General features: G+C 47.9%; 1 protein-coding gene and 1 long non-coding RNA gene across 2 annotated transcripts; one reads left to right on the top strand and one right to left on the bottom strand.

Moving 5' to 3' along the window:
• Positions 1-1,337: 1,337 nt before the first annotated feature.
• On the top strand, positions 1,338-2,495 carry LOC125728548 (intersectin-2-like). The gene is made up of 3 exons (XM_049005443.1): positions 1,338-1,449; positions 1,574-1,747; positions 2,306-2,495. The coding sequence occupies exons 1-3, from the start codon at positions 1,338-1,340 to the stop codon at positions 2,461-2,463; spliced, it is 444 nt and encodes a 147-aa protein (XP_048861400.1). The 3' UTR covers positions 2,464-2,495.
• Positions 2,496-22,682: 20,187 nt separating this feature from the next.
• Positions 22,683-23,897, bottom strand: LOC125728546 (uncharacterized). Its single transcript, XR_007389173.1, has 3 exons — positions 23,859-23,897; positions 23,688-23,758; positions 22,683-22,719 (listed from the first exon to the last, which is right to left on the bottom strand). It is a non-coding gene; the product is annotated as an uncharacterized LOC125728546 (long non-coding RNA).
• Between the last annotated feature and the right edge of the window lie 1,369 nt (positions 23,898-25,266).

Genomic DNA, 25,266 nt, shown 5'->3' with positions numbered 1-25,266 from the left:
AGTTCACCTCATCAGGGACGGATAAGCTCTTCAGTCCCAAGTGCAACATGCAGTTCAAGATGTACAAGAACGTGAGACTCTTTTTCATGCTGGGGAGTAATGGAGGGGGCTAGCAATACCAGACAGTTACATTTACGGCACAAAATCATACATTGCGTTTTAAATGAACTTTTCATATCCATACAATTCGGAGTAGAACTTTCTAGAAAGAGGTGCCATTTCCTTAGTTGTATGTTTAGCCCATTTTTACGGGCTTTCTCTACTGTGTGTACTTCCAATTTAATGCGAGTCTATGACCCGATTTTGGTCTTCTATCCAACCAGCCCGTGTTTCTAAATGAAGTTCTGGTGAAGATGCCCTCCGATCCGTCTAGCGATGAGCCAATCTTCCACATCTCCCACATCGACCGTGTTTATACTCTCAGGACAGAGAACATCAATGAGTGGGGAAGGAAGGGAGTTAGAGAAGAGACTAAGGAGAATTGAACAAGGAAGCTGTGGCTTCAGTCCACAAGGAGGCTCCCTCGGTGTCCTGTTCTGGTAACAAATCAGGTGTTTCTTCTTATTTAATCAATCAGGACTGCCTGGGCGCAGAAAATCAAAGCTGCTTCAGAACATTTCATAGAGACTGAGAAGAAGAAGCGAGAGAAAGCTTACCAAGGTGAACTATTTTATTTGCATTTAATCCTTTTCAGTGTCTTAGCATAACCCTTCAGTCCAGTTTGATTATGTAATGGTTTTATTCATCTGTCTACAAAATTGCTTGTCCTTTTCCTATTTAATTTAGTTATATGTATGTGTGTGTGTGTATATTTATGTATCTGTAATATAAAATCCTCTAAGTCACCAGTATATATTCATTACCCTATTCAGTGTTTCAGAACCCTGACCCCATGTTTTAGTCCATGTTGGACGTTTCACAGCCAGAACCTACAAACCCCATGAGCAAGAATTTGTTTCTTCCAACCAGTTGAGCATAGAGAGTCAGTCAAAGGCTACTCAACTGGTTTGTAAAAACAAAATCTTGGTCTGAGTTTGTAGCTGAGCACTGGTTTTTCCTGAATTTGAGTTTCCCTCTTTTACACAGCCTGTCCTTCCAGTGAACACATCCGTTGCAGTTTAAGAACCTACTACTTTCCCTTTTGGTTGCTGTACAGTCTATTTATGCAGACCTTCATTACTGAACCCTTGATAACCCTATCATAGACTGCAGTGCCCCATTAACTACAGTTTTTTTTTCCAGTTGCTGTATCTTATTTCTGCCAATTCCTTGGGAGTTCCTTGCATCTTAACTTCTTTATTATGAATCTTATTTATTGTTCCTTGGTCTTTCGACTCATGCATCACTTGCTGTATGCATTTCCAGCTCGTTCCCTGAAAACCAGTGGCATTGGCCGCCTGCTGGTCACTATTTTGGAGGCCACAGAGCTCAAGCCCTGCAAGCCCAATGGTGAGGGTCAAAGGTCAAGTCCTATCTCCCGAAACTCCAGCCGCTAACCCCCTAATGCCTTGTACCTCATGTATGGCTTGATGGTTGGGTTTAATGGTTTTTTTTGATGGCCTACACCCTCCAGGAAAGAGTAATCCATATTGCGAGGTGACCATGGGGGCACAGTGTTTCACCTCCCGGACAATAAATGACACAATCAACCCCAAGTGGAACTTCAACTGTCAGTTCTTCATTAAGGACCTGTACCAGGATGTTCTATGTGTCACCATCTTCAAGAGGGACCAGTTCTCTCCCGATGGTTAGTCCTTTCTTCAGATGTTTATTTCTCCTCTTTTTACACGTTGACACTTCCTGAAATTCGTCTTGGGAACAGTTCTGATGTTAAATGTGCTGATGTTAAATTTCCCTTAGAAAAATTTGGGTGTCATATTTGAAGTTTCGTCTTGTTTTTTTTTTTTTTAATTTAACTTTTAATTTATTTTTAATTTATTTATTTATTACACGTCATTTTAAGTTTCTCCATGGGGTATCACTGTGGTTTCATGCTTCAGGGTTCTGGTTCCATATCCTCCCCCTGGTTCTGTGTGTGTGAGTTTGAACATTCTCTTTGTATTTGTACGGGTTACTCCTACAGCCCAAGAACACATACAGATGAACTACGTTCTCTACTTTATGCCCTGGTATATTCTGCAGTCTCACTGCAACCCTTCTACTAGATAATTTCTTTTGTGTTTGACCGTTTATTTCTTTCCCCCCCCTATTGCTTAATTTCTTTCATTGTGCCACAATGGCCTGTGTTCTATTACTAGCGTTTGATGGTGGCCGCTTTCATCATGGCTGCTTGTATCATTGTTAGACTTCCTGGGCCGCACTGAAGTTCCTGTGGCCACCATCAAGAAGGAGCTGGAAAACAAGGGAGCAGCGACAAGGCGCCTGCTGCTGCACGAGGTGCCGACAGGCGAGGTGTGGGTGCGCCTGGACCTGCAGCTGTTCGACCAAAAATCTCTCAAATGAGGCGACGCGGATTGGTGCCATGCCATACGCCCCCCGCCCCGCCCCCGCCTCCACCCCGCTTCCCAAGACAAACGGACAGAGCTGAGGCTTCCTGACGAGATGCTCATTCCGATCCCCGGAACCAGCGGCAAGCATCAGCAGAGCAGGTTCTAGGCTGATGCCACGGGCAGTCCGGCTCCAGCACAGACAGGGTTCTGCCACGTTCACTCGCCAGGTGGCGTCTGTGAGCTGAGAGCTGTATGCCAGTGCTGCTGGAGACCGTCTGGACTCCTGAGTACTTCTGATAATGTGGACGTTTGACACAAATGCAAAATATAGGAAAGCCCTTTTGGGACTGATTATTGTTTACCACTGGATATGGTAATATCTCAGGTTTTTGTTTTTCCTGTCAGTTGTTTATAAAACCAAAAATATATTATGTCAATATCTTATCTTATTTTAATTATACAAATTCGGTACCTGTGAGACAAACCAACTTTACCAAGGAACAAATTTTTTTTTTTTTTTTAAAGAAAAATCTTCCCTCACTGAAAGCAAGATGGATGTATGCAGTGTATGTTGTACTGAATACTAACACAGGACTTTGGTAAAACTAAGTTTATTACAAGAATCACACTACCCTGTAACTGTCAATAGGTCGTTTTTTTGTTTCCCCTAACATTATTTAGTGTCAGCAAACCACAGCACATACAAATGTTTGGAAACATATTGTCACTCCTAGATACATCACATTTTACTACTAAAGACGTTATGTTGCTTCATGTGGATTTAACTAACAGTTCCTTAATTGCTTATGCATTCATTCCACTGTTAAAATATTGTTATATGATTTTAACATTTCCACTCAGAAAATCTTAATTCATAAAGGTATGAATGGAAACTAAAACAGGTAATTCTGAACCTTATATGTAAGACACACATCAGGTCAGGGTCAGGGTGCTGCTTTGTCAGGGTGCTGCTTTGTCAGGGTGCTGCTTTGTCAGGGTGCTGGTTTGTCAGGCTGGTGGTTTGTCAGGGTGCTGGTTTGTCAGGCTGGTGGTTTGTCAGGCTGCTGGTTTGTCAGGCTGCTGGTTTGTCAGGCTGCTGGTTTGTCAGGCTGCTGGTTTGTCAGGCTGCTGGTTTGTCAGGCTGCTGGTTTGTCAGGGTCAGGCTGCTGCTGGTTTGTCAGGGTCAGGCTGCTGGTTTGTCAGGGTCAGGCTGCTGCTGGTTTGTCAGGCTGCTGCTGGTTTGTCAGGCTGCTGCTGGTTTGTCAGGCTGCTGCTGGTTTGTCAGGCTGCTGCTGGTTTGTCAGGCTGCTGCTGGTTTGTCAGGCTGCTGCTGGTTTGTCAGGCTGCTGCTGGTTTGTCAGGCTGCTGCTGGTTTGTCAGGCTGCTGCTGGTTTGTCAGGCTGCTGCTGGTTTGTCAGGCTGCTGCTGGTTTGTCAGGCTGCTGCTGGTTTGTCAGGCTGCTGCTGGTTTGTCAGGCTGCTGCTGGTTTGTCAGGCTGCTGCTGGTTTGTCAGGCTGCTGCTGGTTTGTCAGGCTGCTGCTGGTTTGTCAGGCTGCTGCTGGTTTGTCAGGCTGCTGCTGGTTTGTCAGGGTCAGGCTGCTGCTGGTTTGTCAGTGTCAGGCTGCTGCTGGTTTGTCAGTGTCAGGCTGCTGCTGGTTTGTCAGGCTGCTGCTGGTTTGTCAGGCTGCTGCTGGTTTGTCAGGCTGCTGCTGGTTTGTCAGGCTGCTGCTGGTTTGTCAGGCTGCTGCTTTGTCAGGGTCAGGCGGGTGCTGGTTTGTCTGTCAGTGTCAGGCTGCTGCTGCTTTGTCTGTCAGTGTCAGGCTGCTGCTGGTTTGTCTGTCAGTGTCAGGCTGCTGCTGCTTTGTCTGTCAGTGTCAGGCTGCTGCTGCTTTGTCTGTCAGTGTCAGGCTGCTGCTGCTTTGTCTGTCAGTGTCAGGCTGCTGCTGCTTTGTCTGTCAGTGTCAGGCTGCTGCTGCTTTGTCTGTCAGTGTCAGGCTGCTGCTGCTTTGTCTGTCAGTGTCAGGCTGCTGCTGCTTTGTCTGTCAGTGTCAGGCTGCTGCTGCTTTGTCTGTCAGTGTCAGGCTGCTGCTGCTTTGTCTGTCAGTGTCAGGCTGCTGCTGCTTTGTCTGTCAGTGTCAGGCTGCTGCTGCTTTGTCTGTCAGTGTCAGGCTGCTGCTGCTTTGTCTGTCAGTGTCAGGCTGCTGCTGCTTTGTCTGTCAGTGTCAGGCTGCTGCTGCTTTGTCTGTCAGTGTCAGGCTGCTGCTGCTTTGTCTGTCAGTGTCAGGCTGCTGCTGCTTTGTCAGGGTGCTGCTTGTTTGTCAGGGTGCTGCTTGTTTGTCAGGCTGCTGCTTGTTTGTCAGGCTGCTGCTTGTTTGTCAGGCTGCTGCTTGTTTGTCAGGCTGCTGCTTGTTTGTCAGTGTCAGGCTGCTGCTGCTTTGTCAGGCTGCTGCTTTGTCTGTCAGTGTCAGGCTGCTGCTGCTTTGTCAGGCTGCTGCTTTGTCTGTCAGTGTCAGGCTGCTGCTTTGTCTGTCAGTGTCAGGCTGCTGCTTTGTCTGTCAGTGTCAGGCTGCTGCTTTGTCTGTCAGTGTCAGGCTGCTGCTGCTTTGTCTGTCAGTGTCAGGCTGCTGCTTGTCTGTCAGTGTCAGGCTGCTGCTTGTCTGTCAGTGTCAGGCTGCTGCTTGTCTGTCAGTGTCAGGCTGCTGCTTGTTTGTCAGGCTGCTGCTTGTTTGTCAGGCTGCTGCTTGTTTGTCAGGCTGCTGCTTGTTTGTCAGGCTGCTGCTTGTTTGTCAGGGTGCTGTTTGTTTGTCAGGCTGCTGCTTGTTTGTCAGGCTGCTGCTTGTTTGTCAGGGTGCTGCTTGTTTGTCAGGGTGCTGCTTGTTTGTCAGGGTGCTGTTTGTTTGTCAGGGTGCTGTTTGTTTGTCAGGGTGCTGCTTGTTTGTCAGGGTGCTGGTTGTTTGTCAGGGTGCTGCTTTGTCAGGGTGCTGCTTTGTCAGGCTGCTGCTTTGTCAGGCTGCTGCTTTGTCAGGCTGCTGCTTTGTCAGGCTGCTGCTTTGTCAGGCTGCTGCTTTGTCAGTGTCAGGCTGCTGCTTTGTCAGTGTCAGGCTGCTGCTTTGTCAGTGTCAGGCTGCTGCTTTGTCAGTGTCAGGCTGCTGCTTTGTCAGTGTCAGGCTGCTGCTTTGTCAGTGTCAGGCTGCTGCTTTGTCAGTGTCAGGCTGCTGCTTTGTCAGTGTCAGGCTGCTGGTTTGTCAGGGTCAGGCTGCTGGTTTGTCAGGCTGCTGGTTTGTCAGGGTCAGGCTGCTGCTTTGTCAGGCTGCTGCTGGTTTGTCAGTGTCAGGGTGCTGCTGGTTTGTCAGTGTCAGGCTGCTGCTTGTTTGTCAGGCTGCTGCTTGTTTGTCAGGCTGCTGCTGGTTTGTCAGGCTGCTGCTGGTTTGTCAGGCTGCTGCTGGTTTGTCAGGCTGCTGCTGGTTTGTCAGGCTGCTGCTGGTTTGTCAGGCTGCTGCTGGTTTGTCAGGCTGCTGCTGGTTTGTCAGGCTGCTGCTTGTTTGTCAGGCTGCTGCTTGTTTGTCAGGCTGCTGCTTGTTTGTCAGGGTGCTGCTTGTTTGTCAGGCTGCTGCTGGTTTGTCAGTGTCAGGCTGCTGCTGGTGTGTCAGGCTGCTGCTGGTGTGTCAGGCTGCTGCTGGTTTGTCAGGCTGCTGCTGGTTTGTCAGGGTGCTGCTTGTTTGTCAGGGTGCTGCTGGTTTGTCAGGGTGCTGCTGGTTTGTCAGGCTGCTGCTGGTTTGTCAGGCTGCTGCTGGTTTGTCAGGCTGCTGCTGGTTTGTCAGGCTGCTGCTGGTTTGTCAGGCTGCTGCTGGTTTGTCAGGGTCAGGCTGCTGCTGGTTTGTCAGGGTCAGGCTGCTGCTGGTTTGTCAGGGTCAGGCTGCTGCTGCTTTGTCAGGGTCAGGCTGCTGCTGCTTTGTCTGTCAGTGTCAGGCTGCTGCTGCTTTGTCTGTCAGTGTCAGGCTGCTGCTGCTTTGTCTGTCAGTGTCAGGCTGCTGCTTGTCTGTCAGTGTCAGGCTGCTGCTTGTCTGTCAGTGTCAGGCTGCTGCTTGTCTGTCAGTGTCAGGCTGCTGCTTGTTTGTCAGGCTGCTGCTTGTTTGTCAGGGTGCTGCTTGTTTGTCAGGGTGCTGCTTGTTTGTCAGGGTGCTGCTTGTTTGTCAGGGTGCTGCTTGTTTGTCAGGGTGCTGGTTGTTTGTCAGGGTGCTGGTTGTTTGTCAGGGTGCTGCTTTGTCAGGGTGCTGCTTTGTCAGGCTGCTGCTTTGTCAGGCTGCTGCTTTGTCAGTGTCAGGCTGCTGCTTTGTCAGTGTCAGGCTGCTGCTTTGTCAGTGTCAGGCTGCTGCTTTGTCAGTGTCAGGCTGCTGCTTTGTCAGTGTCAGGCTGCTGCTTTGTCAGTGTCAGGCTGCTGCTTTGTCAGTGTCAGGCTGCTGCTTTGTCAGGCTGCTGCTTTGTCAGGCTGCTGCTTTGTCAGGCTGCTGCTTTGTCAGGCTGCTGCTTTGTCAGGCTGCTGCTTTGTCAGGCTGCTGCTTTGTCAGGCTGCTGGTTTGTCAGGCTGCTGGTTTGTCAGGCTGCTGGTTTGTCAGGGTCAGGCTGCTGGTTTGTCAGGCTGCTGGTTTGTCAGGCTGCTGCTGCTTTGTCAGGCTGCTGCTGCTTTGTCAGTGTCAGGCTGCTGCTGCTTTGTCAGTGTCAGGCTGCTGCTGCTTTGTCAGGGTGCTGCTTTGTCAGGGTGCTGCTTTGTCAGGCTGCTGCTTTGTCAGGCTGCTGCTTTGTCAGGGTCAGGCTGCTGCTTTGTCAGGCTGCTGCTGGTTTGTCAGGCTGCTGCTGGTTTGTCAGTGTCAGGGTGCTGCTGGTTTGTCAGTGTCAGGCTGCTGCTTGTTTGTCAGGCTGCTGCTTGTTTGTCAGGCTGCTGCTGGTTTGTCAGGCTGCTGCTGGTTTGTCAGGGTGCTGCTTGTTTGTCAGGGTGCTGCTGGTTTGTCAGGGTGCTGCTGGTTTGTCAGGCTGCTGCTGGTTTGTCAGGCTGCTGCTGGTTTGTCAGGCTGCTGCTGGTTTGTCAGGCTGCTGCTGGTTTGTCAGGCTGCTGCTGGTTTGTCAGGGTCAGGCTGCTGCTGGTTTGTCAGGGTCAGGCTGCTGCTGGTTTGTCAGGGTCAGGCTGCTGCTGGTTTGTCAGGGTCAGGCTGCTGCTGGTTTGTCAGGGTCAGGCTGCTGCTGGTTTGTCAGGGTCAGGCTGCTGCTGCTTTGTCAGGGTCAGGCTGCTGCTGGTTTGTCAGGGTCAGGCTGCTGCTGGTTTGTCAGGCTGCTGCTGGTTTGTCAGGCTGCTGCTGGTTTGTCAGGCTGCTGCTGGTTTGTCAGGCTGCTGCTGGTTTGTCAGGCTGCTGCTGGTTTGTCAGGCTGCTGCTGGTTTGTCAGGCTGCTGCTGGTTTGTCAGGCTGCTGCTGGTTTGTCAGGCTGCTGCTGGTTTGTCAGGGTCAGGCTGCTGCTGGTTTGTCAGGGTCAGGCTGCTGCTGGTTTGTCAGGGTCAGGCTGCTGCTGGTTTGTCAGTGTCAGGCTGCTGCTGGTTTGTCAGTGTCAGGCTGCTGCTGGTTTGTCAGTGTCAGGCTGCTGCTGGTTTGTCAGTGTCAGGCTGCTGCTGGTTTGTCAGTGTCAGGCTGCTGCTGGTTTGTCAGTGTCAGGCTGCTGCTGGTTTGTCAGTGTCAGGCTGCTGCTGGTTTGTCAGTGTCAGGCTGCTGCTGGTTTGTCAGTGTCAGGCTGCTGCTGGTTTGTCAGTGTCAGGCTGCTGCTGGTTTGTCAGGGTGCTGCTGGTTTGTCAGGGTGCTGCTGGTTTGTCAGGCTGCTGCTGGTTTGTCAGGCTGCTGCTGGTTTGTCAGGCTGCTGCTGGTTTGTCAGGCTGCTGCTGGTTTGTCAGGGTCAGGCTGCTGCTGGTTTGTCAGGGTCAGGCGGCTGCTGGTTTGTCAGGGTCAGGCGGCTGCTGGTTTGTCAGGGTCAGGCGGCTGCTGGTTTGTCAGGGTCAGGCGGCTGCTGGTTTGTCAGGGTGCTGCTGGTTTGTCAGGGTGCTGCTGGTTTGTCAGGGTGCTGCTGGTTTGTCAGGGTGCTGCTGGTTTGTCAGGGTGCTGCTGGTTTGTCAGGCTGCTGCTGCTTTGTCAGGCTGCTGCTGCTTTGTCAGGCTGCTGCTGCTTTGTCAGGCTGCTGCTGCTTTGTCAGGCTGCTGCTGCTTTGTCAGGCTGCTGCTGCTTTGTCAGGCTGCTGCTGCTTTGTCAGGCTGCTGCTGCTTTGTCAGGCTGCTGCTGCTTTGTCAGGCTGCTGCTGCTTTGTCTGTCAGTGTCAGGCTGCTGCTGCTTTGTCTGTCAGTGTCAGGCTGCTGCTGCTTTGTCTGTCAGTGTCAGGCTGCTGCTGCTTTGTCTGTCAGTGTCAGGCTGCTGCTGCTTTGTCTGTCAGTGTCAGGCTGCTGCTGCTTTGTCTGTCAGTGTCAGGCTGCTGCTGCTTTGTCTGTCAGTGTCAGGCTGCTGCTGCTTTGTCAGGCTGCTGCTGCTTTGTCAGGCTGCTGCTGCTTGTTTGTCAGGCTGCTGCTGCTTGTTTGTCAGGCTGCTGCTTGTTTGTCAGGCTGCTGCTTTGTCAGTGTCAGGCTGCTGCTTTGTCAGTGTCAGGCTGCTGCTTTGTCAGTGTCAGGCTGCTGCTTTGTCAGTGTCAGGCTGCTGCTTTGTCAGTGTCAGGCTGCTGCTTTGTCAGTGTCAGGCTGCTGCTTTGTCAGTGTCAGGCTGCTGCTTTGTCAGTGTCAGGCTGCTGCTTTGTCAGTGTCAGGCTGCTGCTTTGTCAGTGTCAGGCTGCTGCTTTGTCAGTGTCAGGCTGCTGCTTTGTCAGTGTCAGGCTGCTGCTTTGTCAGGCTGCTGCTTTGTCAGGCTGCTGCTTTGTCAGGCTGCTGCTTTGTCAGGCTGCTGCTTTGTCAGGCTGCTGCTTTGTCAGGCTGCTGCTTTGTCAGGCTGCTGGTTTGTCAGGCTGCTGGTTTGTCAGGCTGCTGGTTTGTCAGGCTGCTGGTTTGTCAGGCTGCTGGTTTGTCAGGGTCAGGCTGCTGGTTTGTCAGGGTCAGGCTGCTGCTTTGTCAGGGTCAGGCTGCTGCTTTGTCAGGGTCAGGCTGCTGCTTTGTCAGGCTGCTGCTTTGTCAGTGTCAGGCTGCTGCTGCTTTGTCAGTGTCAGGCTGCTGCTGCTTTGTCAGTGTCAGGCTGCTGCTGCTTTGTCAGGGTGCTGCTTTGTCAGGGTGCTGCTTTGTCAGGGTGCTGCTTTGTCAGGCTGCTGCTTTGTCAGGGTCAGGCTGCTGCTTTGTCAGGCTGCTGCTTGTTTGTCAGGCTGCTGCTTGTTTGTCAGGCTGCTGCTGGTTTGTCAGGCTGCTGCTGGTTTGTCAGGCTGCTGCTGGTTTGTCAGGCTGCTGCTGGTTTGTCAGGCTGCTGCTGGTTTGTCAGGCTGCTGCTGGTTTGTCAGGCTGCTGCTGGTTTGTCAGGCTGCTGCTTGTTTGTCAGGCTGCTGCTTGTTTGTCAGGGTGCTGCTTGTTTGTCAGGCTGCTGCTGGTTTGTCAGTGTCAGGCTGCTGCTGGTGTGTCAGGCTGCTGCTGGTTTGTCAGGCTGCTGCTGGTTTGTCAGGGTGCTGCTTGTTTGTCAGGGTGCTGCTGGTTTGTCAGGGTGCTGCTGGTTTGTCAGGGTGCTGCTGGTTTGTCAGGGTGCTGCTGGTTTGTCAGGCTGCTGCTGGTTTGTCAGGCTGCTGCTGGTTTGTCAGGCTGCTGCTGGTTTGTCAGGGTCAGGCTGCTGCTGGTTTGTCAGGGTCAGGCTGCTGCTGGTTTGTCAGGGTCAGGCTGCTGCTGGTTTGTCAGGGTCAGGCTGCTGCTGGTTTGTCAGGGTCAGGCTGCTGCTGGTTTGTCAGGGTCAGGCTGCTGCTGGTTTGTCAGGGTCAGGCTGCTGCTGGTTTGTCAGGGTCAGGCTGCTGCTGGTTTGTCAGGCTGCTGCTGGTTTGTCAGGCTGCTGCTGGTTTGTCAGGGTCAGGCTGCTGCTTTGTCAGGGTCAGGCTGCTGCTTTGTCAGGGTCAGGCTGCTGCTTTGTCAGGGTCAGGCTGCTGCTTTGTCAGGGTCAGGCTGCTGCTTTGTCAGGGTCAGGCTGCTGCTTTGTCAGGGTCAGGCTGCTGCTTTGTCAGGGTCAGGCTGCTGGTTTGTCAGTGTCAGGCTGGTGCTGGTTTGTCAGGCTGCTGCTGGTTTGTCAGGCTGCTGCTGGTTTGTCAGGCTGCTGCTGGTTTGTCAGGCTGCTGCTGGTTTGTCAGGCTGCTGCTGGTTTGTCAGGCTGCTGCTGGTTTGTCAGGGTCAGGCTGCTGCTGGTTTGTCAGGGTCAGGCTGCTGCTGGTTTGTCAGGGTCAGGCTGCTGCTGGTTTGTCAGGCTGCTGCTGGTTTGTCAGGCTGCTGCTGGTTTGTCAGGCTGCTGCTGGTTTGTCAGGCTGCTGCTGGTTTGTCAGGCTGCTGCTGGTTTGTCAGGCTGCTGCTGGTTTGTCAGGCTGCTGCTGGTTTGTCAGGCTGCTGCTGGTTTGTCAGGCTGCTGCTGGTTTGTCAGTGTCAGGCTGCTGCTGGTTTGTCAGTGTCAGGCTGCTGCTGGTTTGTCAGTGTCAGGCTGCTGCTGGTTTGTCAGTGTCAGGCTGCTGCTGGTTTGTCAGTGTCAGGCTGCTGCTGGTTTGTCAGTGTCAGGCTGCTGCTGGTTTGTCAGTGTCAGGCTGCTGCTGGTTTGTCAGTGTCAGGCTGCTGCTGGTTTGTCAGTGTCAGGCTGCTGCTGGTTTGTCAGGCTGCTGCTTTGTCAGGGTCAGGCTGCTGCTTTGTCAGGGTCAGGCTGCTGCTGGTTTGTCAGGGTCAGGCTGCTGCTGGTTTGTCAGGGTCAGGCTGCTGCTGGTTTGTCAGGGTGCTGGTTTGTCAGGGTGCTGCTTTGTCAGGGTCAGGGTGCTGCTTTGTCAGGGTGCTGCTGGTTTGTCAGGCTGCTGCTGGTTTGTCAGGCTGCTGCTGGTTTGTCAGGCTGCTGCTTTGTCAGGGTCAGGCTGCTGCTTTGTCAGGGTCAGGCTGCTGCTTTGTCAGGGTCAGGCTGCTGCTTTGTCAGTGTCAGGCTGCTGCTGCTTTGTCAGGCTGCTGCTGCTTTGTCAGGCTGCTGCTTTGTCAGGCTGCTGCTTTGTCAGGGTCAGGCTGCTGCTGCTTTGTCAGGGTCAGGCTGCTGCTGGTTTGTCAGTGTCAGGCTGCTGCTGGTTTGTCAGTGTCAGGCTGCTGCTGGTTTGTCAGTGTCAGGCTGCTGCTGGTTTGTCAGTGTCAGGCTGCTGCTGGTTTGTCAGTGTCAGGCTGCTGCTGGTTTGTCAGTGTCAGGCTGCTGCTGGTTTGTCAGTGTCAGGCTGCTGCTGGTTTGTCAGTGTCAGGCTGCTGCTGGTTTGTCAGTGTCAGGCTGCTGCTGCTTTGTCAGTGTCAGGCTGCTGCTGGTTTGTCAGTGTCAGGCTGCTGCTGCTTTGTCAGTGTCAGGCTGCTGCTGCTTTGTCAGTGTCAGGCTGCTGCTGCTTTGTCAGTGTCAGGCTGCTGCTGCTTTGTCAGTGTCAGGCTGCTGCTGCTTTGTCAGTGTCAGGCTGCTGCTGCTTTGTCAGTGTCAGGCTGCTGCTGCTTTGTCAGGCTGCTGCTGCTTTGTCAGTGTCAGGCTGCTGCTGGTTTGTCAGTGTGCTGCTGGTTTGTCAGGGTGCTGGTGTGTCAGGCTGCTTCTTTGTCAGGGTCAGGCTGCTTCTTTGTCAGGGTGCTGCTGGTTTGTCAGTGTCACTGACACTGAACAAATAACCCAGTGCAAAAGACTTTGGGACTGACCACAGCCAAAATAACAAACAAAATCCCCAACTATCAAGTGCGACCCACAGCTAATCTCACCTAAGTGCAAAAGAAAAGGAAACCAAAAGACAAACACTCCACCTCACTCCCTAACCAAATAAACAGAGTCCAACACACACTTGCAAAACAAAATAGCAGTCACTCCCTATGCAGCAATACAATCACACATACATAACTTACACACAAGTCAAAGCAACAAGGGGGCTAGTGAAGACGTAAACCAAAGAAAACCAAGCGGGGAGACAGCAAGCCAAACTGAGGTCGCGGGGGGGACCGGAGCCTGTCCTTGGAACAACAGGCGTAGGCAGGAACCAACCCTGGGCAGGAGTCAACACTCTGCAGGGCGCAAACACTCACAACTCAGATTTGCCAATTAACCTACCCTGCGCACTTTTGGACTGTGGGAGGAAACCGGAGCCCCTGCTGGAAGTCTTTCCCCATTCACCAGATTATATTGCCAGAAGACTGAAAATTAGATATCAAATACTAGAGTGACATAACAAAAAACAAGTTTGCTTGTAATGAGACGCAAAACAGAAGATTATCTCTTTTTATATTTTGAGAAAACATTTTAACATTTATCCAATTGCAACAATTTTCTAGGAGAAGGGGTGTGTTTTTTGACACAAGTGCCAATATTTTTGGCCATGACTGTAATAGTTATTTGTGATTTGTAATAATTATTTAATTTTATCGATCCATCTACTTACCTACACTAAAAAATGTACTGTTGGATGTAATTAATTTTAAGACTAGTGGTTACATGAAATTACTTTCTAAGAACATTTTATTTTGTAATTCAAATTTTTCTTATTTTTCAAACCAAAAAGTTACAGCACTCTTCAGCCATTCACATTTATCCAAGCGTCGACCCGGGACTCGGTGGGCTGCTGTCTGCCAAAGTGTGCTGTCAAGAACAAAGCAAATTGTTGTTAGGAAGACTATGTAGATAGGATTGCTTATCAGTAAAGTGCTTTAAAAATTAGTGCTACAAACAATACTCAGGACATGCTGGACACGCATCCTCATCTGGGCCTTCAGCCAGCACTCAGAGCTGTCGCTGAAACTGGCCCGACCTGTGTCCCTACAGTCTTGTCTGGGATGTCGCCATCCAGGGTCACGGGGTGGATTCGAAGGAGCTGATGGAATGCTGCCTGGAGATCCATCTGCTGGTTGGACGCCAGGGCAGCATCCCGTGCGGCGCCATGGGCAGAACAGCTGGATCCTTCCTCTGCGGAGTCAGCGCTGGGATAAAAAAAAACACACAAAGTTTTACGGTTATTGTTCAGTGGTGAGGGCTTTGGTTTTGTGTCTTGATGTTGGTAAGTGAATGTTGACAAACGGAAAACATGCCTACCTTGAGTCACCTGCCAGCTTCTTCAGCAGCTTATTGGCCAGCACCACATTCCATGACTTTTATCCGGTAGTGCTTGTCAGCCGTTGCAGTGGAATGCGTGAGGTAATCGGCCACCAAGGACGACTTCTGGTCACTCAAGTCCTTGGTGGCCGTCTCAAAGATGCGCCGGGCCGTTTGGCTGGTGACTGGATCCAGCTTGTATCTAAAATACAAAACGAATAAGATTTATTAATACGTCTCGCACAACACATGACAACATGTATCACTAAATGCTGCTTAATAGTACCTAACCGGGGTTGCTCCCCCCAGAGAGAGTTGCTAGTCCATATCATTTCTCACTTAAAACATGACAGGGCTTTTGGCGTTGGAAAATAACGCATTTACTTAAAATAACACATTGACAAACACAACAAATGTTTTTATCCCTTAAATTATTAAAATAACTAAGGTATTAGTCTAACAAAGTTTTTAAAATGTTTTTGAAGTACGTAGCTAAATACCGCTCACTAGTTCCTGCATCTATTAAATTAATAATGCGCTGGGTGTGTTTTATTGAAAATAAAACTAACAAAATACAACTAAATTATTTTATTAATTAAATCTTATTGGCTTAAAACTTTATACTAATTTGTCATACCCCCGTTTAAGTTACGGCACTTTACCCTGCTGATTAAGCAATTGAAGTTAGATCCTTCATCCAGCCCCACAGGCCCGCAGCGGGGCGCCCGGGGCTATGCTAGAGTCCCAGAGCTGTGGTGTTAGACATCGACTTTTATTTCCATTAGACATATATTATTTTATACTATTTACGAATAAAACTGATTAACAAATAGACGTAATGTGCATTCTGCCGGGGCGTGAATGCTGTCTGTCTGCTTGTCACACTCAGGACCAGCGGTTAAACGAGAAGTTACACGCACTCTGCAACAATTTGTCAATTGACGCTTCCTTCTCATAGGCGTATCACTCACGGCTCCATAAGCTCTCGCGCTTACGACCCGTTTCCCACTGCCGCGGACATTAGCTGATCGACATGTCTAGACATGCAATACGCATAAATCCCCCCTAAAAACAGGATTGCTGTGTTTTTACGGTTATAAAATAGGACATTTTGTTAAAAATAAACCGTTAACAATACACAACTACTGCTTTTACCATTCAAAACTGCCCGACTCTCCTTTCTAGCTAGAAAAGCTCGACGCGTCCGATGACCCCTTAAAACGTATTTAAAATGTCGCATTGATAAATTCATATAATGTATTTTATTCTTTTAACGACTACTGATTCCAATTTGGTGCCATATACTTTTATCTTGTAGGCCGTAGGATTATAGGCCGTGGTACGTCTGGGCTATTATGCTTAAATTCTTTATTAATTAATGTTGGCTATGTGCTTTATAACACGTTTTATACTTCCTTTACACACGTTTACTTATTGTATACACACTTTAAAGTTCCGAAAACGACTTGCCTCACCTGTTTTCAATAAAAGACAGATAGCGGTGTGTGGATATCGTGGCTGCACGCACAAGCGCGACATGGAGTTATTTTAACAAGGATCTCCAGCGTTATTCCCTGATTCTTGTTTGATTTGATTTGATTTGATTCAAACCCTTTATTGCTGTTGCAATATACCACAAGTAACAGGCCATCGCCCGACCTTACATATACAACATCACAGTAGGGGGTAGACCGGCCGGGAGACAGGGGAGGAGAGAAGAGAAGAAAAGAAACAGAGTAACATGAGGAGAGAGGAGGAGAATAAAAAAGCAGCCCCCAGACTGTACTCCAGTGGGGAGGACATTGTGGGAACCGAAAAAAACACCTCAGCAACATAAGCACAACAAACAACAACATAAAAATGACACGACTTGCAACGGGTGAGGGAAAAGGGGTGGTGGAGGTAGTCCAGCAGAGACAGACAGCCATCCGGTCCTGCAGCCATGTAGGCGCTGGTCAACAGACCCGCCTGTTCACGCTGGGGGTATGAAGCGGCGAAGGCGTTGGATGGGGGGGAGGGAGCGGTAAGTCCTTGGGATCGGGGGAGAGGAATGCAAGAGAGTCTCACTGCCTTGTCCTTCAGGGGGAGTTGTTAGTTCAGCAGCGGCCTTGGCCGAGGCCAGTGCTGATTGGGGGGAGCCAAAACCTGATAGAATAGGGTTGTTTGGGTTTTTGTACGAGAAGCTGTAATTTCCAGCTCCACTAATGTCCACGCGTTGTTGTGGAGATGCTTAAGATGTTTTATTTTAAATAACACATTAGCCGAAAAGAGTTTCATTGCTTAAAAACGATGAGGTTAAAGAGGCTTATTTTAAATAAAAGATCAGCATGTGTTGTCATACATCTTTTCAAGTTCTGGTTATACCTTTTGATTAACCATACGTAGATAAATTTAGCTAATTGTAGCTAAGCAATCCGGGGGGGGGGGGGGGGGGGGGTTAGAGATCGACTTTTATTTAAATTAGAAATAGATTATTTTACACTATTTACAAATAAGCATATAAAATATAGAATTGGTGTGCATTCTGCCAGAATGGCGGCATGCTTCTCACAATCCAGGCCAACGGTTCGCCTCACGACAACAATTTCCCCTGGTAGCCATTTGACAGCAGCTTCACGCAACGAGCTGGCTCAATAAAGGAAATGCTGTGTGGATCTACGCGCGTGCGCCACACGAGAGTGAGAGCATGCATTCGTTTAAACAAGAATTAACCGCGTTATTTCCTGATTATTGCTATCGAAAATGCTCAGAGCGCTTTACTTTATTATTCACATTGACAGAAATGTGCTTCATTACTTAAAAACATTACGGTTATAGGGGTTTTATTTGCTAAAACAGGCGCTCCGCCAGCGTAGCCATTTTTAAAGGGGCGTCGGCGTGGGTGCGCATGCGCCAAACGCCGGACTAGCGATCGTCCATTCCGACCCGCGTTGTTCAAACAGGGCAGTCGCATGTGTCGGAGCTCCAGGATCGTTTCGTCCTATTTCTTCTAAAAGTTTGCCGCTTACATGCTTTCTCAAACCTGGTAAATATAACTAAAGTCTTTCGTGTTGGTTAAATGTAATGAGTGATCGCTTCTTTTAAAACGACGGGCTTGTTTGTTGTTTTCGCTTGTTTAAATTTGCTGTTCTGCTGCTTCTTTCGGGCATGTTTGTTTAAATTCACACTGCTTTTCTTTTAAAATAACACTAAGGGTTTTCTTCTTTAACACACTTGGTGCTTTCTTCTTTTAAAACATTTGGGCGCTTTCTTTTAAAATACGCCGCGGCGCTTACTAACAACACAGGGCCGGACGGACGCCCCCTCTGAACGTGTATGCGCTAGCTTGCCATTATCCTGTTCTATGTTTTATTATTATTATTTACCTTAAAAACGTAATTAAAAAAGCACATTAATAAAATACATGTAATGTATTTTTATTCTATTAAAGTTTAATCTCCCAAACCCCCCTATCTGCAACACGTGGCATAAGCATGTATTGATACCATATATGGGCATAAACCCTCGACCAATCAGCATCAAGGATAAGCCACTTCCTCTTATGACGTCAGAAGCGGAGAATTAAGCTCCGCCCAAGGTACCACATAATATTTTTTCACATAAATATATAAAATGTACATATACAGGGGAGAGGGAAAGCCCCCCCCCCCAATCAGGATTACATATAGTTATATTCTAGCCAGAGAGAAAATGTATAATACTATATTTTTCGTGTTTAATCAGCTCACTGAACACAGGCATTTATTTTTGTCAAACATACAGTACTGTGCAAAAGTCTTAGGCAGTCCAAAGAAATGTTTAAAGCTGTTTATCTGGGTAGCAAGTGTACTTTGGCTTAGAACAAAAAATACAATTTAACATTAGAACGTGTGCAAATTAAGAGTAACACAATAAAAACTAGTAATAATTTCTTCTGTGTTCTAAAAAGTTACTGATATCTAGTTGGATGGCTAGATGAACACCACATCAGTTCCCAAACTTCTCCTCAGGGGCACCTCAGCCGTTCCATGATTTTGCTAAATTTCACCAACAGCTCAATTAAATTATTAAATATATTGGTTAAAAAAGTCAGTGCGAGATTGACTAGCTGTATGAGGTCTGCTAGTGGCCAAGTCAAAAAATACATGGCTGCACTGGACGGTCGCTGCAAATACTAGGATGATTTTAGCAGAGGTTCTGAAATGGCGAAGATGACACACTTTCAGAGTGAAAAGGATTATAAAGGTTAAAAAGCAGAGATTTCACCTTTTTGCCAGGAGAACCAGCAACATGTCACAGTGACACTGAGGAGTCACTATAAACCCAAAACCCTGGATAGAGGGACTGAGTGAATCTGTGCAGGGGGGTCAGTCCATCAGAGAAGACTCTGTAGAAGGACAGAGCACCAGCCCCCCAGTCCAGATACACTCCTACTCTGCGGGAGCCTGAGGGCCGTATGGGTATGAGAGTCTCTTTATTATTGTGCCAGACAGAGTAACTGTCAGTATAACAGCACAGAATCCATGACTTGTCATTGTATCCAAGGAGACAGTCCCTCCCTCCTTTCCTCCTGATCCCTTTATAAGTCACTCCTATCCAGGCTTCATATCCATCCCACTCAGCCTCCCAGTAACAGCGGCCAGTCAGACTCTCTCTGCACAGAACTTGGGGGCGGCTGTCAAATCTCTCTGGATGATCAGGATATGGCTGCCGCTCTGCCCCCTCTGTCACCTTCCTGTTCCCCCCTGACAGAGACAGGCGTCTGTTTGCTGTGTTGGGGTCCAGTCTGTTTGCAGGAGGAAGAATTATTAATCCCATCAGGCCGCCTGTTTCTGTACGATATAAAAACAGCACAGCTTCCCCTAACGAAGCGGGAACTGAAGCTTATGAAACAGCTCAGGAAATGTCGGAGGGAAGCGAGCTAAACTAACAGCTTAATTAGTGAAATTACGGGGAAGTAAAATTACAAAGCAGCGATATTCATCAGACATATTCATCACAAGCATATTTACCACAAAACGGCACCAGAGATCAATACTAAAGTCAGTGTCTTTCCTTCTAACTGCTAATTCCGGCGCGTGCGGCATGAAAATGGCCATCAATAACAGAATATTTAAGTAATATTATTACATATTTAAAGTGACATTTAATAAAAGTTTGGACCTGGATTCTGATACAAAAGCTGTTTCCGGCGCCGGAGTTGCGCTCCATGAGGATTCAGTATTTACAGCGATTGCTAAAGATGGTCTTTAGTCACAGCAAAGCCGGTCTGAATGCATTTCAAATGCATCGGCTTATTTCCATGAAGCATATGTCATACTGTATCTACTGATCCGGGAGAAACGCTGCAGTGTGGAGCGGGGCGGAATAGGTGCCGCGCAAAGCCGGCAAACTAATGATAATACCGTCTACAAACCATCAAAAAAAGCGGATTAAACTACACAGTGAGACGTGCATCATGAAAAACAGAAAGGTTCTCATTACCTCATTAAACAGAAAAATATTGCTCAGAAAAACGGGATTATTATTTTATTAATTCGAAAAAACAGACTTGATTTTTTTCCCAGATGAATGCAATACGCTTCCATAGCGAACCGCTTACCACGCGCGTGACTCTAGATACGGCGCCGCTACCGCGAGGCGTGAGCCCCGCATCTCGCGCACGTGGCCGCTCTAATCTGTTAACATGGGCGCCGAAATGAAATTTGATATTTTCCGCCGCACATGATGCACATCCAGTGTGTCCTGGGCGCTAATTTCTTTTAGCACCGTGGATCAGGAGAACTTTTTAATATTCATGAGTGAAGCCCTACACGATTGGCTGGCTGATTAATATTTATGAGAGGGGCACTACCTCATTGGCCAGTTAACATCGACTTGTGCTGCCTGTTTCTTCTACCTAAGCAGGGGTGTCCAAATCCAGTCCTGGGGGGCCGGTGCCCTGTGTAGCTCAGCTCTTTCCCTGTTCCACCATAAATAATTCAGCACAAGGAGATGAATCAGGTGTGTTAAATGAGGGGAAACCCAAAAATGTGCAGGACTCTGGCCCTCCAGGACTGGATTTGGGCTCCCCTGGTTTAAGGCATTCAGTGACCAATCAGTAATATTCTCTCATGAATATTAATGAGTGTTACAGAACCACCCTGTAAAAATGCAAATTCACATTTCGCACATTTGCACGGAAAAGATGGCGGCAGGTGCAGTATTTATCAGAACAGTTTTGGTCACGTTGGAAAAAGGAGTATCTGTCTAACATCGCAACAAGACAGAAATGGCACTCTCCAAGGAGAAACTTGAAGGTTGGAGATGTTGTGATGGAGAAAATGGATGACTTGCCACGCAATGAATGGAGATTAGCACGTGTAATGGACACAACAACTGACAAAGATGGACTTGTAAGAAAGGTAAAGCTTCGTTTTGGAGAAAGGAAGATGGACAAAGGACAATGTTACAGTAAACCTTCTGTAGTGGAACGCCCAGTGCAGAAACTGGTTTTGCTATTGGAGACTGTTTAATTACATTCTGAAGTTTAAGGTTTATTCTGTCATGTAAACTGTGTTTTCATACAATGTAATGTTTACAGGTCAACGGTTACAGGTCATTTCTTCATTAGGAAATCATTATCACTCCGTTTGGTTCCCATTTGAGCTCTAATGATTTGGTGGGAGTTTAAATGACCGTATTAATATTTCGTTTATTCCATTTATTAGTTACAAATGTTATTCCTTGTTTAACTGTATAAGACGAGTGATGCCTTTTATTGTGAAAGAACGGCTTTTATTTTGAAGGAACATAGAACAACAAGCTGCCGTAAACCAGTGTTGCAAACCGCACAGTAGCGGGAAAACTTCATGGAAGTCGAAGCAAGGTGTGTTCCGTGAAAAAGGAATAGTTATATTACGATTCTTTTTTGGTTAATTTCTTAAATACCAGTGATGGTTTTAGCTCCTGGTTGATGAGGAACAAGGTGGGTTTTGAAGGTTGATTTGTAAATGTATATATGTTTAATATTTCTGTTGTAAGGTGTTTTGCCGAGTAAAATGGACTACGTTTTTGCTCACTACAAGGTGCTAAAGAGCACGGATAAATTAAGCGTGTTAAAGGGTTATAATTTACAAGCTGCTTTGTTTTATTTGTCATGTAAGGTCACGGACAATTTGATAATGATTTACTTTAGTTTATTTCGTGATTCAAAGGTGTTTAAAAGCAAGTGTGACGGTGCGTCACGACGTAACGTGGCTGCGTATAGCAGGGCAGTGGAGTTGGCGGGAGAGAGAGGGGGAAAGGAGGTTTTTTTTTGGTTCGTTCGGGTGATGTAGAGTAAGTAGGGAGAATTCCTTAATGTAGTCACACAGGACCAGATTAGTCTGAAGGCAGGTTCGAGCCACGTTGGTGCTCCGGAGAAGGGAAATTGCTGTGTGTTACCAGAACGACAGAGGAGAGCTGCTCCCGGTGCCGCGCAGTGGGAACCGGAGCTTGGAGGAATCGCGGTAGCTTCCCTGCTATACAGAGACGACTCATCAGCTCCAGTACCAAGGACGACGCAGGTGATATTTAATAAAGTTTATTTCGGCGAATGTACATCAGGGTGATCAGCAACTTGGCCAAGAAGTAGAAGACTTCTGCTAACGTGACGGACACTAAGCGGAGTTTTAAAAGATCGCTGCTGCACACCCCATTTTCTGCGCACGCTACCACCTGGCAGGGCAGGCCCGCTATGTTCTAACTGCATGCCCGGATGCCTGATTTCTCTGGCGGTCATTTTTGGAAGTAAATGTACTGAACAGACTTTCGCATGGGAGTGTTGATGTTATCGGACGGATTATTACAATGTGCCGGTGGTATAAAGTGCTAAATGAATAAGGTTCATTTCTGTTATGAGGTTGTTGTGCATGTTTAATATGAATGTGTCCTGTTGTAAGGTTACTACGAACGTGTTATATGAAGGGTAAAAAATATCCCGTCGGAGGTAAACGGGAGTTCTTGCTTGAAGCCTCCACCGTTAGACACTGAGCGCTCAGTAGGGTGACTGGGGCTGGGGTTTCATTAATAGAGGGGAGTCAGGTGGTTGGTGAAACTCAATTTGGTAATTGCAGTCCTTTGTTTTATGTGAGCTTTGGTTCTTTCCATCTAATAATTTAGTAATCTTACAGAGAATAAACTGCCTATGTGTTCAATTTACCCTATCCTGGTGTACAGTGGTTACCCTGCTTCTATTATTTAGGCTCTCTCCGGAGTAGGGGCGTCTCACCTGCTACTGCTGGGTACTTCGGTCGGGGGGTGGGGGTACGGTGTGGGTACTTAAACATCACGCTATCCCCAACAGTACTACACTCCAGGTTGGCACCGTGACGCTGATAGGGAAGTGCTGGAGCCTTAGCCGATCTGCTCACGTAGTGCATGTAGCAGACTAGGGAGGCGATTGGTGAGGGTACAGGGACCTACATCCTGCTGTACCTTCTCCGTTTGGAGGATTGGGCAGCCTAGACCTCTACTACGCAGGCTGTGGCCCAGTCTGTTACACGTTGTTAAAATGGTTTAATTGAATATAATTCAATGATATGGGGGGGAGAGAAAGGCCAGCTCCATTGACACTACTTTATGGTCCGAGATACCAAGATCATATACCTGTAGATTACTGATGGGGGCGAAGTTTGAAATGACCAAGTCAAGTGTGTGACCCCTGGAATGTGTGGGGACATCAACATGTTGTTGTAGGTTGAGGGAATCTAGCAGCTCCAGGAAATCAGCAGTGAGATAACCGGAAGTGGTCTTTACTCTACTCAACTCTGATCTGAGGATCTTTGTTTCTAGTGTCGACGACATTCCTAGGCTGTGAGATGCCGACTTCCTGTTTTGATGCTAATATGCTAGCATGATTGTAGTCTCCACAAGCAGATCAGAAGATTGGACACAGCCAAGCCTCTCAGCTCAGGCACCTCAAGCCCCAGGGCACTGTGGGAGCTGAGGTGGACTTACCAGGCAGACAGACTCGGGTGGTGACAGGGGGCTGGGGGGCTGCAGGGGACCTCCTGGGGAGAAAGGACAGATGAGCACCTTCAGTGTGATAGCAGTGAGACCAAACAGCCCAGATTCCCTAACAGTGACTCCCCCAGTCTAGAGGGCCTCAGATGTTCTCAGAGATCAAGGCAGACTCGTGAGGCTGGTAAAAGTGCTCTTTCAGCAGACCCCAGAGGCTAATGGGACTGCAGTACATCACCACTCGCTTGGGTGCTCCTAGAGCCAAAAGTACTAACTTACTTTCAGGATTTTCTACAACACATGAAGATCCAGCATCTTATACGGCGCATTAATCACCCCTTACTTTACTTTCTCATTTTAATAGAGAATGAAATCCTGATTCCTGGTCCTGGAGATGAAGTGTGTGTATAATGAAGCAAGCATGCGCCAGGGACAAACTGAACTGTGTCCAACAATTACAGACTTTTCCCTTTGAACCCAGACTGTTCTGAATGAAGGACTTTAAGCAAAGTTTGCTTATACGGGCCAGTCGATATAATTCTTGACACTGACCCAGTTTTTAGAATTTTCAGCTTCACTGCTTATGTGGTGTGTGAGAGAGGAGCTTAAAACCACATCAGACCAAATGTCATTTTAGATTCATGACACTGGGTCTAATACTACACGCTGTTTCACTTCTGTAAGTTACGTTAATGCATAAGAAAGTGCTTTCGACCAATGTACCGGAATCACATTTTTTATTGGAAAATAATGGAACGTGTGCATATTCGTGCTTTTGCAAAAAGCAAAACGAAGAATGAAGTACAAGAATGGAGGTGGGTGAAATTCACCATGTGCTTTGAGGTGAAAACACGCCTGCCCCCTAGTGGTCAACAAGCGGCATCGCAAACATAATGGTGAAGTCCAAAATATTCAGACTCTGACACATAATAAAATTGTTTAGTCTGGAGCTTACAACAAAACGGAGAATATCATTTACAGTTAAACCAATATTATTTCAGAGTGATGAGCCACGTACTTGCTGGAGCCACACTGCACATTGGTCAGCACGGTGAAGTTGTTCCTCACGCTACGAAGGCTCGCAAGCACCTACGTGAGAAAAACACAGAACATCAAGACTCCTAAAAAATAAACACTGCAAAGGCCAACCTTCATAAATTCATATTCTTTGCCCCAATGTCATATTTACCTGAGCAAAGGGTGTTACAATCAGGTCATCCCCATGTCTGCGAATGAAATAAATTCATAAAATTCATGAAATAAATTTCCATTACACAGAAGCAATATTAAACTGACAGTATTGTTCAGCCAGTCAGCCAAACAGAAACAGCACCTAGATATGATTCTATGTATATAAGCATAAGGTACACCCTGATGGTATCACCGCAGGTCACAAACACGCAAACAGTTAGCGATTTAGAGATTCCAATCCGCCTAATCGCATGCGTTTGAGCTCCAGAATGAAACCCAGATGGCAGAGGGGAGAACATGCAAACTCCACACACGCAGAGCACAACCCACAGCCCTGGAGGTGCGAGGCTACAGTGTTACCCAGAAACATAGAATAAAACAATGGAACATCGAACGAAACAATGAATGGACAACAAAGACAGGTTAAAACAATGAATAAAGTCTCTCGGGATTCCTCTGTTCTAGCCGAATTATTCTGACCGTTCTGAGTGACGGAGTAACTTAAGTAGCTAGTATGTGATTCCCACAAAGACACATTATCCTTCACTTTGTCTCCATACCGATAACACAGAGTGATAATATACAGATGAAGTTTCCATCAAAGTGTTTAAAGTCTATGAACTACTGTTCCAGGACCTCAGAGAATGGGCCACTCCAAGACAAAAAGCAAAGATACGCAAATGATTGATCATGAAAAAGGTTATGTAGAAACACAACAAGATGTCAGACTGGGTGGCAAGTGGGTTAACCGGCTAGGAAGAGTCTGAAGAGCTTCTGAATTTGGGAAGCGAGCACACGGTAAACAATTTTTTCTAGGTGTGGCTCATCACCCTCCGGCGAATATTCACTAACAGCCACCATTTCTACTAGAGTGGGGTCCGGGAGAGAAATGGACGAGAGGGCAGAGGCTGAACGATCGAGGTAGGGTTTAAACATGTTTATGTGACAAACCCTGGACTTCCTCCTATGATCTGGGGTTTCTATCACATAGTTGGCAGCGCTCAGCTTAGAGTGGATGACATAGGGATCTTAAAACCGAGCACAAAGGAAGGAACTGGACAAAGGGAAGGACTGCTCTGTAGCAGCTTTATCGAACTGTGCCTTCATTTTTACTTGCAAGGTACCAAGGGACGTCCTAGCTAAGGGTCTAACAGCAGACAATCACTGCTCCTGAAGCACTTTGAGGGGACCTCGAACCAAATGACCAAACACGAGGTCAGCAGAACTAAACCCAGTCAAATCCTGGATGGTGTCGTAGATAGCAAAGAGGAGGAGGGGCACACCCTCATCCCAATCTTTCCGTGCATCTATACAGAAAGTGTGGCGCATGTTATTAAATGGTAAGTGCTGGATACTGAGTACCAAACTTCCAACTCACAAACCACTTGGGCAAATAGTTTTGATGT

The sequence above is a fragment of the Brienomyrus brachyistius genome, unplaced genomic scaffold (assembly GCF_023856365.1).
Source record: "Brienomyrus brachyistius isolate T26 unplaced genomic scaffold, BBRACH_0.4 scaffold313, whole genome shotgun sequence".
Taxonomy (NCBI): Eukaryota; Metazoa; Chordata; class Actinopteri; order Osteoglossiformes; family Mormyridae; genus Brienomyrus; species Brienomyrus brachyistius.
The sequence above is the reverse complement of the archived record's forward strand: the minus strand, read 5'-3'. Positions and strand labels throughout refer to the sequence as shown.

Excerpts from the sequence above, each read along its gene's own strand:
- LOC125728548 (XM_049005443.1), top strand. The coding sequence starts at position 1,338 with ATGCATCACTTGCTGTATGCATTTCCAGCTCGTTCCCTGAAAACCAGT. Across the intron at positions 1,450-1,573 it reads CAAGCCCTGCAAGCCCAATG|GAAAGAGTAATCCATATTGC; the intron begins GTGAGGGTCAAA and ends TACACCCTCCAG. Across the intron at positions 1,748-2,305 it reads GGACCAGTTCTCTCCCGATG|ACTTCCTGGGCCGCACTGAA; the intron begins GTTAGTCCTTTC and ends TATCATTGTTAG.